A 15,052-nucleotide genomic window follows, 5' to 3' on the forward strand; every position below is an offset into this window, starting at 1 on the left:
CATGATTATTTTCTTCCCCACACTTGGGCCTTCCATCCACGGGGAAGGAAGTTGGGTAGGGGTTCTGAGTTGTATCATGGGTATTCTGTACTTTTTTGCTAATATCCACTTATCAGTGAGTACAGACCATGAATGCCCTTTTGGGTCTGGGTTACCTCACCCAGGATGATATTTTCTATTTCCATCCATTTGCCTGCAAAATTCATGATGTCTTTTTTTATATATTTTTATTAGTTATGTTATTTATTTACATTTCAAATGTTATCCACCTTCCAAGTTTCCCCTCCACAAATCTCCTACCTTCTCTCCCACCACCTGCCTCTATGAGGGTGCTACCTACCCACTCGCTCTTGCCTCAGCACTCTAGCATTCCTGTATGCTGGGTCATCAAGCCTCCACAGGACCAAGGGACTCCCCTCTCATTGATGCCAGATAAGGCAATCCTCTGCTACATATCAAGCTGGAGTCATGGGTCCTCTGATGTGTACTCTGTGGTTGTTGGTGATATCCTTCTTTTTCATAGCTGAATAGTATTCCATTGAACTACATTTTCTGTATCTGTTCAGTTGAGGGACATCTGGGTTGTTTCCAGCTTCTGGCTATTACAAATAAGGCTGCTATAAACATAGTGGAGCATGTGTCCTTGTGATACAGTGGAGCATCTTTTGGGTATATGACCAGGAGTGGTATAATGTGTTCAGGTCGAACTATTTCCAATTTCTCCATTCCTCTAAACCCTTTCTTAGCATTTTTAAATAAGAAAAACTGTATTGTCCATTTATTGCTTTATCCTACTTAGGCTAATTAACAATACCCCTAGAACTTTATGTCATGAATAAACAAACATTTTCCATGTTCCTGACTCTCCTTTTAACAGTACTTTTAGTAGACCATGTCTGACAAGAAAACAAGTTGTCATGTTTGATAAGTGCTCTGGGTCAAGTTCTTAGTTTGGTGCTATAATTCCTCATATGACAATACTTACAAATACAATAAAGAAATCTTTGAAATGAACAAGATTCATCTTTGAATCAAAATATTCCTTAGGATTTTCTTGAAAAATTCAAAGAAGTAAGTCTATCATTAAAATTTTTTCAATCTTAGATAAGAAACATTTTACTTTTAAAAGTATTTTCTTTTAGGACGGGGGATATAGCTCAAAAATAGAGCACTCATTTGCCTAGCATGTGTGAGGTCCTAAATTCAATTCCAAGCAACATAAAGAATGAAGTAAAAAGAATGGTTTTATCTTAATTTAATAGCTTTGCTTTTGCTAGTCTTGTGCATAACTGTCTGCACTGCTGAGATTGAAGTCGTGTACAACTGTGAGTATTTTGCAGCCTGAATGATTACCTGCTTCTACTTTCAGTCACTGGACTTGCCTATTCTTACATGTAGAGAAATGATAATGATTTTGGGTAAAGTGGCCAATCTGCAAGTACCCGAATCAAAATCAAACCAAACCAAAACAAACAAACAAAAAAAGAACAAAGCCTTTACATTTTCTGTTGGTGTGATAGGTGCCAAGATTCTGATGCTTCCTGAGCTGTGCAGTCCTTCAATCTGCTCTAAAGCAAAGAGTATCACATATAAATTTAATATCTCAGGTTCCTATAATGATTTGGCTTTTTCGCTTGCTCTGTATCTTTGTCAATACTCTACCTTGAAGCACAATTTAATCTTTATAAAATTGTTGTGACATGTGTATTAGAGGACTGCCTTGTCTGGCCTCAGTGGGAGAGGATTCAACTAATCCTATAGAGACTTGACGTCCCACAGTGGGGGGATACCTGGTGAGAGGGACCTTCTTATCAGTAAAGAGTAAGTGGGATGGGGGAAGAACTCTGTGAAGGGTGACCAGAAGGGGAGCAACATTTGGGATCTAAATAAATAAAATAATTAATTAATAAAAACAGTAGAAAAAACTACTATTAAAGTAATACTGTGTGCAACATAATGTGACCACTAACAACAAACATTTAAGGAGCTACCAGGTACTGCTCTAGGCATTTAACAGCACCACACACCTATAAAGACAAACAACCATTAGCTTTGCCTCAGTCGAAAAGTATGCTTCCTCACACTGGGGTCAGAACAAAGCCCTTCTGTATCAAAGAGTTAGTTACAGATTATGGCCAAGCACAATGGAATAGAACATTGACTGTGAAGAGAACAGAATGTTCTGGCTGGGATAAGAACTGAACTCTGGCCTACGGAGATAAGCAGGCAACAACTGGGAGGAGCCCTCTGGACAGGACCGCAGGAGAAGGACAGCTTCTTACAAAGACCAAGAAAAGCGGAACAGGGACACAATGAGTGGAAAGGAGATCAAAAAAAAAAAAAAAACTGAAAAGGAAAATTGTGACTAAAGATGAAAACTTTAATTGCAAGTGACCCAAAGAGCTAAGGAAGAAACAGAATATTTTAGCATGTTTTTACATGTTTGTTGTTTATGTAGATATGATAAAAACAATTATGCCATTAGGTATACAATTTACACCCTCAGACATCATTATAAATAAATACATTGGGCTATAGGTCTCAAGATGCTAATGCCTGCGATGGGAAGACTAGGTGAGTATCACTTGATACAAACCATTGTTTTAACAGGGGGTGGGTGTGGGCTACATTATTACATTTGACTTATGTAAACTATCAAACACGTACTGTGATTACTTAAGATGTCTTTAATTGATCATCAGATATTTTGTGGTGTTTACATAAATGGAATAAGTATTTTTGAGTTGTATGTACAGAAATTAAGGGCCATCTCTTCCTGTCAATTCATGTCTACTCAGAAACAGAGATCCTAAAATTGTCGCAGAGTAAATGATGGCTTCTCTTGGCAAAAAGACATTAACTAGTTCACTAACATAGTTTTTATTAATTGACCTCACTAACAGAGTAAATAATGAAAAGACACTAACTAGTTTACTAGTATAGCTTTTATTAATTGACCTACACTAATCTTCCAGGCTCTGAATCTCTGGGGCCAGACTATACACATACTACTCTGAATACATAGCTCTACCTCTTAGCTTCCCATCCAGGACTCAAAAGCTCATGTGCCTCTTTGCATTTTATTATAGAACTTAAAATGATTTACCTAGACTTTTCTTTCTAGCCGTTTTCCATCAGCCAGAACCTTTAGACTTCCCATTGGCTGGTGTTTTAAAATTCTTGGGCTTTTATGAGTCATTGTGAGCATTTACAAATAGCATTTACTTCATGGACTGAGGTTCATACTTCAAGATGTAGAAATTGATCTTCTATTGCCTGTAGATTTCCTCCTTGACTGTAATGTGCCCATGGTTACTGGATGCTTTTTCTGGTGAGATAGCATACTTTCTCAACAGATTATTTACTTTCTTTTATAATAACTGTGACCAACAAAATGAAGATATTATTTTTGAATATATTATTGTTATTTCTTGAAATTCCTTAAAATTAAAACTGAGATAGATGTTCCTTATTAACACCTTTTTCATGGAGACATGGTTTATACATAGTTGGATAAACAGAATCTAGGCCTTGGAAGATGTTCATTATGAGTCTCTAAACTCTTGAGTTTACTGTAGTATAATAGATAGATAGATAGATAGATAGATAGATAGATAGATAGATAGATGATAGGTTATAGGTATATACATATAGATATAGACACAGGATATAGGATATAGATATATAGATATAAAATTTCCTACAGCATTGTATTGCTTTTTTTATATTTATCTAATTTTGTTCTGTTTCTAAATATTTGGACAATAAATAATGGAAAAAAGACAAATGTATTATACTCTCCAGATATTGAGAATCAACTAATTAGTAATATAGCTTATATGGGACCTGAATTAAAAGAGTTAATTCATAGACATTAAATTTTAGTAATTTGATGAAGTACAAAGACGGTTTAAATCTTTGAATAAGATGGACAGATGTAGTAGAACACCCAGCCTATGAGCAACCCCAGAAAGTGTTGTTTTTTAATAAACAGAAGATAGCAAGTATCTCAACAATAGTAATGAAATTAGTTAATGTAATAAGAACCTCTTAAAGAAACAGACTACCAGAAAACCTCCAGAAATGATAAATAAATTCAGCAATGTGGCAGGTAAAAAATCAACTTGAACAAGTCAATAGCTTTTTTATATAACACCAACAAACATACAAAGAAAGAGACCATGGATATTATTTAATTTACAATAGACTAAAAGAGAATAAAGTATCTAGAAAGAAATCTAACCACACTAATTTAGGACATCTACAATAAAAATTTAAATACCTGAAGAAAACATAAAGATACTAGAAAATGGAAAGATACTTCAGAACCATGGGTCCGGTAGAATCAACACTGTGAAAATATCCTACCAAAAGCAAAATATCCCACTGCAATCCTAATGAAAATACTCATCTTATTCACAGAAAACCAAAAATATAACCTAAAATTATTATAGACCTACAAGAGTCAAGATAGCAAGAATAATCCTGAGCAAAAAGAACAATTCTGGAGGGATTATGAGTCATAGAAAAAAAACAGTATGATATTGACACAAAACTGGACATGTAGCACAATGGGATGAAATTAAAGACTCATATATGAACACATGTGACTTCAGGCATTTAATATTGACAAATGGTTTGATGTCAAAAATATATGCTGGAAAACAGAAAGAATATTCAAAAATTCTGCTGGAAAAATTAAATTTCCACATGCAGAGGAATAAAATTTGGCTCATATCTATCGCCATGCACAAAAACTAACTCGAGATGGATCAGAGACCTAAACCTGAAACACTACAACTGCTAGGACAAAACATGGGAAGGACCACACATGATTTAGGTGTAGGAAAAGAATTCCTAAATAGGATTTCATTTGCTCAAGAATTGAGGCCAACAAGTGACAAATGGTACTACATGAAATGAAAATACTAGGCGATTGCAAATGAATGCTGCAAAATTTTCACAGAAAGTTGTCTATCATGATTGATTTGAATGTTTGTAAGTTAAAAAAAAATGTAGCCTATGGTTTTAAAAAATCATCTCCATTAAGCTAAAGAATTGGATTTTAATGGCAGCAAAAAACAAAAACAAAAACAAAAACAAAAACAAAAAAACAAGCAACACATTTCTTTTAGAATGAAATAAATGAGGAATAGTTTATAAATGGAAGACTTTTTACGTGACCAGGTTAATTTTGTACTCTTATCCTGGAATTTCCCTTAGGCTTCCTGAACTGGTTTAAAGAGTATACCAGATGATTTCAAGACATGCAGTCTGCCCTTTTTACTTTCTAATCTACTTTTACCCCACTTGCTTGTGACCACTGGCAAACTGCAAAGGGCCTATCTCCATCTCACCCTCTTCTTCCCTTTTCTCATCTCGTTGGCCATCTTGAATGCACAACCAATCTGAATACACAGCCGATCCTGGTCCCAGTAAGATGTACATACTGTCATCCCATGGCTTCTCTGGAACCCGAAGGCTAGACTGTCTGGGAGATACCTAAACCACACCCAGAACTGACTGGAAGTCTTATGTAAAATAGGTCATGAAGAATAATGAGAGAAGGAGACATAGTCCTCCCCAGGGAGTGATTCCTCAGTTGATTAACCAATAGTAAGTGGCCATCTGTAAAATCATATACGTACAAGTAGTATTAGGTATATAGAACTATGTAGAATAGTCATAAGGGAGAACCCTATTTGTATGAAGAGAATGAGACCAGATTTCCCCTGCTTTCTAACTGATTTCTGGAGTCCAGAAATGGAGCTTTCACTACCGACCTAAATTTCTCAGTATCTAACTTTGACTTCAGGGCTTTGGAACTTTGAAAAAGAAATATCTGTCATTTAAGCCATCTAGTAGTGTATGGACTTCCATTATGAAACTTGGATTGAATGGATGAAATGATGGATCTGAATGACCCTACTGTCCATTGACTAAACTCTCTGCGCTTGGTATCCAGTGAGTGATGAGTGGCATAGGCTTAAATGATGTTTTCCCTTTAAAAAAAATGGATTGAGCACAGGGTGAAGGTTGGTTCAGATGTGCTGGGCAGTCAGGGAGGAAGGTAAAAATCTACTCTGGGAAAGGTCATTCACCATCATCAATTCAGCCTATTGAGTAACTTAATCAACGTCATGCAATGGGATGTGGAGGAGAGACAGAATGATGGCTGGACTCTCCAAGTAAAATCATTCAGGCTGTTTAGGACAATAACCCAATCTTTCACTTAGTTCTTCTTTCCCATTATCTGTGACAAACTCTCGGTGAAAAGAACTATTACTATATGCACATATTTGAAGATTAAAACACGTCCAAAAGCCTAGTCCATGGTAGTCATAAGCAGCCACCACAAACTCAAATGATCATAAGTCAAAACAGCATTTTGTCATTAAAAGTAAAAATAACCTTGATTGAGAAATCATTACTAAGAACTCGAAGTAAGGTGATGTGCTAAAGAGAAAATAACATTCTTTCAAAGCATAAGAAATCCAACAACAAACTGATGGTAGACATACAGAAGGGAGCTATACAGAGGCTGAGAAAACTGAATCTTCAGAAAACCCCACAGCTAGTAGCTCATTAAATTAACACAAACACTAAATATTAGCATAGTCACCCTTTTGTATAAGTGGGAGGATTGGTATTGAGACTGACTATAAATCATAAAAAGGGAAGCTGGCGTTCTTTATGGGAAATATTAAGCTTTGCATGTCATTTATGAACATCACCCTGCATCCTTTATATCATCGCTGTATTACGTAGAATGCTTATTAACATGTAAATCCTATTGAAATGGATTATTAAACTGTATTGTTTAGTGGATGACAGAATAAAATGGTCTTTATGTGAACCATTATTTGTTGGTATACATAAAGTGATTGGCTCTGTAGATGCAGAATCCAGGGATGTAGAAACTGCACTAAACTCACTCAGTAAGCAACTGTTAGTAAGATATGTATGTAAAAATAGACTGGTTTGGGAGGAAGATGAGGAGGAGGACTTTTCCAGTAAGAACCAGATTCTGGGCATCATGTGGGATTTGGGGACAGCACAAACTCACTATGAGGAATCATGGGCCTGCTATCTGTCCCTGTACTGATGCCTATGCTGGAAAGGTTGGAAGGATACCTGGTTGAGCCACTACCCACATCTACTACGTAGCTCTTAAGTACCTCTTCCATACTCTTTGTTAAATAAGTCATTATCATCACCCCATGGAAACTTCCTGGGAACCCACTGAGGATGACTAGTCCATGATGCTGTTCCTTCTTTGGAGAAGATTGCTAGAAACATTATTCATTGGCTAGCACTCCTTTACATGTAATCATTCTATGAATAAAGCATGAGGACTGGGAGTATATATTTTTACAGACCCTAGGTCAAACAAGGACGTTGTCAGTTTCTTAGGGAAAGAATGCACAGACATCAATCAAGTATGTCAAGAATGCAAATGCTCTTGAAGATCTGCATTTACTTCTAGAAACAGAAATCTTGAACAAATTTAGCAATAACAAATATGGGCAACTAATCTATGATCTAAACCAAGATATAATACCTTTATTTGTTATAGACACATATTTTATGAGAGGTAATATAGGCTTTTCCCATGCATTGAAATATTTAGAAGTTCTTCAGAAGAGCAAACTAGAGAACAATAACAGAAAAATCAGTGTATCTGACAATCTACAGAGGAACTGTTTTACTATACAGTTAAAAAGAACAAAGCTTGAGGTCAGAGATGCTGATTACCCTAGAAATTCTTTTATTGTTGAGAACTGTTTTTGCTATCCTGGGTTTTTTGTTATTCCAGATGAGTATGAGAATTGCTCTTTCTATCTCAGTGAAGAACTGAGTTGGAATTTTGATGGGGATTGCTCTTAGTAAGATGGCCATTTTTACTATGTTAATCCTACTGATCCATGAGCATGGGAGATCTTCCCATCTTCTGAGGTCTTCTTAAATTTCTTTCTTTAGATATTTGGAGTTCTTGTCCTATAGATCTTTCACTTGCTTGGTTAGATTTACAACAAGATATTTTATGTTATTTGTGGCTATTGTGAAAAGTTTCCCTAATTTCTTTCTCAGTCCATTTGTCTGTTGTATAGAGGAAATCTACTGATAGTTAATTTTATATCCAGCCACTTTGCTGAAGTTTATCAGCTGTAGGAGTTCACTGGTGGAATTTTGGTGGTCTCTTATGTGTATTATCATATCTGTAAATAGTGATGTGTTAACTTCTTTCTTTCTAATTTATATCCATTGAACTTCTTTTGTTGTCTAATTGTTCTGGCTAGAACCTTGAGTATTACACTGAATAGATATGGAGAGGGTGGGCAGCCTTGTCTTGTCCCTGATTTTAGTGGGATTGCCCCAAATTTCCTTGTATTTAATTTGATGTTGGCTTTTGGTTTGCTATATATTGCTTTTATTATGTTTAGGTATGAATTCCTGATCTTTCCAAGACTTTTAACATGAAGTGGTGTTGTATGTTGTCAAAGGCTTTTTCAGCATTGATATTCATAAGGTCTGAGGTTCTCTTTCTTTGTTGGATCTTTGTGTAGTTTAAGTATCAGTGTAATTGCAGCTTCATAGAATGAAGTAGGTAGTATTCTTTCTGTTTCTATTTTGAGGAGTAGTTTAAGAAGTATTGGTATTTCTTGGAAGGTATGATAGAATTCTGCACTAAATCCATCTGGCCCTGGCTTTTGTGGTTGGGAGACTTTTAATGACTGCTTCTATTTGCTTAGGGGTTATGGACTGTTTAGATAGTGTATCTGGTCCTGATTTAACTTTGGTACATAGAATCTTTCTAGAAAATCACTCATTTCATATAAATTTTCCAGTTTTGTTAAGTATAGACTTTTGTAGTAGGATCTGATGATTTTTTTGAATTTCCTCAGTTTCTGTTTTTATATCTCCCTTTTCATTTCTTATTTTCTTAATTTGGATACTCTCTCTGGGCCCTTTAGTTAGTTTGGCTAAGGTTTTATCTATCTTGTTGATTTTGTCAAAGAAGCAGCTTTTGGTTTTGTTGATTCTTTGTATCTTTCCCTTTATTTCTAATTGGTTGGTTTCAGCTCTGAGTATGACTATTTTCTGCCCTTTACTCTGTTTGGGTGTGTTTGCTTCTTTTTGTACTAGAGCTTTCAGGTGTGCTGTTAAGTTGCTAGTATGGGATCTCTGGGGGAATTACCATCCCTGACCTCAAGCTGTACTACAAAGCAATAACAATAAAATATGTATGGTATTAGTACAGAGACAGAAAAGTAGATTGATGGAATGGAGTTGAAGACCTAGAAATAAACCCACACACTCATGATCACTTAATCTTTGACAAAGAAGCCAAAACCATACAGCGGTAAAAAGAAAGCATTTTCAATAAATGATGCTGGTCTAACTAGAGGTCTGCATGTAGAAGAATGCAAATTGATCCATTTTTATCTCCTTGTAAAAAGGTCAAGTCCAAATGGATCAAGGACCTCCACATAAAACCTGATATACTGAGTCTAATAGAAGAGAGAGTGGGAAAGAGTCTCAAACACATTGGTACAAGGGAAAATTTCCTGAATAGAACACCAATAGCTCAGACTCTAAGACCAACTATAGCCAAATGGGACCTCATGAAACTGAAAAGCTTCTGTAAGGCAAAGGGCACTGTCAATAAGACATAACAGCAACTTACAGACTGTGAAAAGATCTTTACCAACCCTACATCTGATACAGGGCTAATATACAAAATATACAAATATCTCAAGATGTTAGAACCTAGAAAACCAAATAACACAATTAAAAATGTGGTACAGAACTAAGCAGAGAATTCTCAACTGAGAAATCTTGAATGGCTGAGGAGCACCTAAAGAAATGTTCAACATCTCTAGTCATCAGAGAAATTCAAATCAGAATGAACATGAGATTCCACCTTACACCAATCAGAATGGCTAAGATCAAAAACTCAGGCAACAGCAGATGCTGGCAAGGATGTGGAGAAAGAGGAACAGTCCTCTATTGTTGGTGGAATTGCAAGCTGGTACAACCACTTTGGAAATCAATCTGGCAGTTCCTTCAATAATTGGAAATATTTGAAGATCCAGCTATACTACTCCTGGGCATATACCCAAAAGATGTTCCAACATATAACAAAAACACATACTCCCTATATTCATAGCAGCCTTATTAATAATATCCAGAAGCTGGAAACAACCCAGATGTCCCTGAGGGAGATAGTGTGGTACATTTACATAATAGAATGCTACTTAGTTATTAAAAAGGAAGACTTCATTAATTTGAAAGACAAATGAATGGAACTAGAAACTATCATCCTGAGTGAGGTAACCAAGACCCAAAAGGACATATATGGTATGTACTCACTGATAAGTGGATATTAGTCCAAGAGCTCAGAATACCCACTATATCATATGAAACTTAACAAGAAGGAAGTCCAAAGTGTGGATGCCTCAATCCCACTTAGAAGGAGGAACAAAATAATCCCAGGAGGGAAGGAGAGACCTGGCTGGGGGAGGGTAGTGGGGGAAAGGAAGCAAGATCAGGTATGGGAAAAAAACAGGAGAAAGCTCCAGCGGGCCAGGAGAATGAGTAGAAATACCTAGCGAGGATGAGGGGCCACTAGAAAATCCCAGATGCCAGGGATGTGAGAGGCTCCCAGGACACAATGGTGTTAACATTAGCTGAAATATCCAGCAGCCGAGGAGATAGAATCTTAAGAAACTACCTCTAGTAGATAGACATGGCCCCCAGTTGAGGGATGGGGCCATCTAACCATTTCAAAATCTTTAATCCAGAATTGGACAAAAAATGGAGCAGAGACTGAAGGAAAGGCTATTCAGAGACCGTTCAACCTGGGGATCTATCCTATCCACAGACACCAAACCTTAACAATATTGCTGATGCCAAGAAGTGCTGGCAGACAGGAACCTGATATAGATGTCCTCTGAGAGCTCTGCCAGTACCCGAGGAAGACAGATGAATATCTATTCACAGTCAACCATTGGACTCAATATGGGGACACCAATGGATGAGTTAAGTGAAGTACTGCAGAACCTGAAGGAGATTGAAACCCCATAGGGAAAACAACAGTATCAAGTATCCAGACCCTTCAGAGCTCCCAGGGACTAAACCACCAACCAACGAGTATACATGGGTGGGTCCATGGCTCCCTCTACATATGTAGCGGAAGACTGCCTTATCTGACATCAATGGGAGGGGAGGTGCTTAGTCTTGTGGAGGCTTGTTGCCTCTATGAAGGGGGATGCTAGAGGGGTGAGGCAGGAGTGGGTGGGTGGATGGGGGAGCAAAGGGTGTGACATAGGGGGTTTGCAAAGGGGAGACTGGGAAGGGGAACAGCATTTGAAATGTAAATAAATTAAATAATAAAAAAGAACAAAGCACATATACAAGGAATTTTTATTTCTAAAAAAACCCAAAACCAAACAATAACAACAACAAAAGCAAAGCAAAACAACAAAACACAACGAAACCAGTAAAGATGCTACAGAAAAAGAAGCGCACTGGGCTGACAGACAGTTACAAACTCCTAACAAAAGCCGACAATTTCCTGCCAAAGAAGTATGCCATGGGCCCCAGGATGTGGGTAAGACAAGCGTGTTCCTGTGGTAATCATTTCCCAAACAAGATATATAGTTAGAAACACAGAGCTTTGCTCAGTTGTGGCCTACCTCATCTCCTTATTTATGAGAAAAAGAACTGTATAGACTAACCTGTTTCGAGGAACAACCGAGGGACAAATAGTTATTATGAATCAGCTAAAGCTGTCAGATGGTTTGGCTTTAATCGAAAAGCAGTAATTTCATAATTGATGATGGAAAGAAATAACATATTTTGCTATTTATCGAAACATCTTTTCTCAAGGGACCTCTCTCTCTCTCTCTCTCTCCCCATCCCTCTCCCTCTCCCTCTCCCTCCCTCCATCCATCTATCTATCTATCTATCTATCTATCTATCTATCTATCTATCTACATGCTAGAGGTATAAGTAGTATTACACAGCCACAGTAAATAGAATCTCTATGTAGTTCTTAAGTTTTTAGTCAGTTCTAAAACAAATAATTTTATTGAGGATATAAATACACTGGCATTCAGTTAGAATAAGATGTGCATTTGGTTCTCCATGATTGTATATTGTTTTCTTAATTTTTTTACTTCAGTCTTAACTTGCTTTAATATCTATACATCAGTGCATTTTGTCCACTTCCCTGGACATTGCCACGAACTCATTTTATGCATCCATCTTCATAATAAATATCTGCCATCTTTTCAGTGTCTGTCAGTGATGCACCAATCCCCTTTCATACATTCCTGTTTCCATCTTGTATTGGCTAACCTAGAGGCCAGCTATACTTGTAACCATACGTGTTCCCATTCCTCATTCCACGGCTGTACATCTTACCCAGAATCTACATTCAAGAGCACTGTTTTTACATCTTCAGTTCTAAGGGTGAAGTGAAGTGCGCCGGGAAGAGTTGGGGGTGGGGTAGTAAAATTAGTATGTGTTATTTAAATCTAGTGCACAGTCCATTGGACTGCATGTTTAACATGTGCTATCTCAAATCAGCTTAATAAAGACAAAATAAGATAAGTTTATCATCACCATCATCATTGCTTCATAAATTGAGGTACCAAATGTCTCCAGTACTTAGGGATTAGAGACCAGAGGTCTACAGTTAGTAGTGAATAATGTCCACTGTCTAATCCCAAAAGTTTCTGGACAGCTTTCTAATAGGCAGGTGGCATTTCCATTTCCTTAAAACATTAATGATTTCTTTGTTCTGAGCACCTCTGAATTCTTAATAGAAATATATCATAAATTGTTATAAACTACATGTATTGTATACTTATATCAAATTGTCATACTGATTTCATAAACATGTATAATTTAAATGTAAAATAACATTAAACTGAAAAAGTATACAGAATACGCATTTTGCATCCAATACTCTTATTATTTGAATAAAATATTGTATGAATTTATGCCATGCTAAACTAAAACCACTTTCCTTTCCATTTTGCCTATAAAACAATATACTATTGAGATAAGTTACTTTGAAAATGATCTTTTAACAATTGATTTTTAAACAAATGGTAGCTCATGCAAGAAAAATTCTAGTGAGGCATTCTTCTGACACCTGCTTGCTCAGTGTAGCACACTTAATTACTTTTGGATTGTTCTAATCTTACCATGAGCAACAGATAATGATGAATACTCTAAGCACGTAAAAGTTAGTCATATGTTTGAGTTAACACAGAAGAACGTGTAGATGTAAAACGTCTATTTTCATTAATAGGAATTAAATAAAATGCCACAAATTAGCATTAAGAAAAAGAATTTATTATGATCCGTTCACTCAAATTATTACATATTAGTATGTACCTTATAGTCTTCATAATCGTTGTTGTCGAGTAAGCTCCTTTTCTTCAATTCTATACGTTCATCAGTGGATTCTGTTTGTCCATGTGTAAGAGAAGTCTGTTCATATATGGGATTTCCACTAAAAAACAGTTCTTTCCAATCATGCATCATCTTATGTGGAATAAGACTATTGAGACAGAAAGTATAAGAGAAGTGACCAATGAGTAGCTTAGTGAAATACACACCTTACCTTCGTCATTGGTCTTATTTATATAAATGACTGCCCTTAATTTGACTTAAACAGAAATGGTTATTTCAAATAATGTTAAGGATTATCACATGTACAATGCCAGAGATACCAATATACATTAAACTTTTCTGTTACAATGATATGCACAGATGTAAACTGTTATCTTAAAGGAACCTTGCTACCCACCTACTGTGGTCTCTGCTTACAGGAGTAGAACCCTTGATTATTTAAACTATGTCTTAAGGTTGCAGTCATTTGACACCAAAGCTGGGAATTAAACCTCGGTTTTTGGATCGAGCTCATTGTTTTAGATAAACGGTTCTCTTACGGCATGGATGATAAGAATGATTTGAAGAACCAGCGAAACCAAGCAATACTTTATTCCAAATATTTTACAATATACAAGAGTGAATGCAATTCCTAGCCTTTGACAGCCAGCTCTGGAAAGAAGGAATCACATAAGCAAGAAGTGCAGCTGAGAATTATACAGTGCGAGAAAGTAGCAGTTAGACTTGACCCGATTTGTTGGTTTGAGTGAAGCCTCCTTGAAGACATGTCTGCTAAGCTGAAGCCTAGAGTGACCAGAAAACACCTTTGAGGGAACAAAATGCATGAGAAAGAAAGGCTGGCATGACTCCAACAATGTCGCTAAAAGAAAAATGAAGAATTGTTCATTTAGAGTTTGAAATCACAGTACAAAAAAAAATGTATTTACAACATGGATGGATCTTGAAGAAATGCTAAATGGATAACCTGATATAAAAGCACAGATATTTTATGCTTCCATGAGTAGAACATGCCTAGAAATGGTGTATTTGAGGACGTAAATTAGAGACACTCAGGGGCTGGTAGAAAGGGTGTGAGGATCTGTTGATCACTGGGAAAAATCAAAAAACCTTTCTCGTTTAAAGGACATGCGGTACGGTCTTGAAGAATCTGCTGCTCGAATCCTATGCAGGCTTTGATTCTCTTCTCTAACTCCCTCACTTATCAGAGTGGAAAGCTAAAATGACCCGTGCTACTCCTTGCAGTATTTTAATATTCTTCTTTCGTGGTGACTTCAGTATGATATCTGTGGATGTTCTCTGGCTTTGTAATTGCAATCCATTAAATTACTCTACATATTTCACTCATAGAAAGAAACAAGAAAAAGAAAAGAAAAAACCCACAGCTATCTAGCCTTACTATAATTGTTCTCACAAACAAGGATGCAGTGACATCAACTGATAAAATGGCTAAAGCAGAGATGCTTTATAAAGCTACTTCTCCAGTCTCCAAGAATATTGATAACCTTGCTCATGAAGACTCCAATTTCACACTCCTCCCCACCTGATCTATTGAGGTTCCAGAAGAGGAAACCCCTTGCAGTGGCTTCTAGCCTGAATGTTCTCCTTCTCTCTTAACTGTAATTCT

The 15,052-nt window shown here is 36.6% G+C and overlaps 1 protein-coding gene across 1 annotated transcript in view; it reads right to left on the reverse strand.

Annotated features, from left to right (window-relative positions):
- Spef2 (sperm flagellar 2) overlaps positions 1–15,052 on the reverse strand; it is an 82,969-nt gene that overhangs the window by 16,743 nt on the left and 51,174 nt on the right. Inside the window, exon 9 of the mRNA XM_028767664.1 lies at positions 13,411–13,576. Coding sequence (XP_028623497.1) covers positions 13,411–13,576 — 166 coding nt within the window. The remainder of the gene's footprint in view (positions 1–13,410; positions 13,577–15,052) is intronic.

This window comes from Grammomys surdaster, unplaced genomic scaffold, assembly GCF_004785775.1.
Source record: "Grammomys surdaster isolate TR1022 unplaced genomic scaffold, NIH_TR_1.0 174, whole genome shotgun sequence".
Classification (NCBI taxonomy): domain Eukaryota; kingdom Metazoa; phylum Chordata; class Mammalia; order Rodentia; family Muridae; genus Grammomys; species Grammomys surdaster.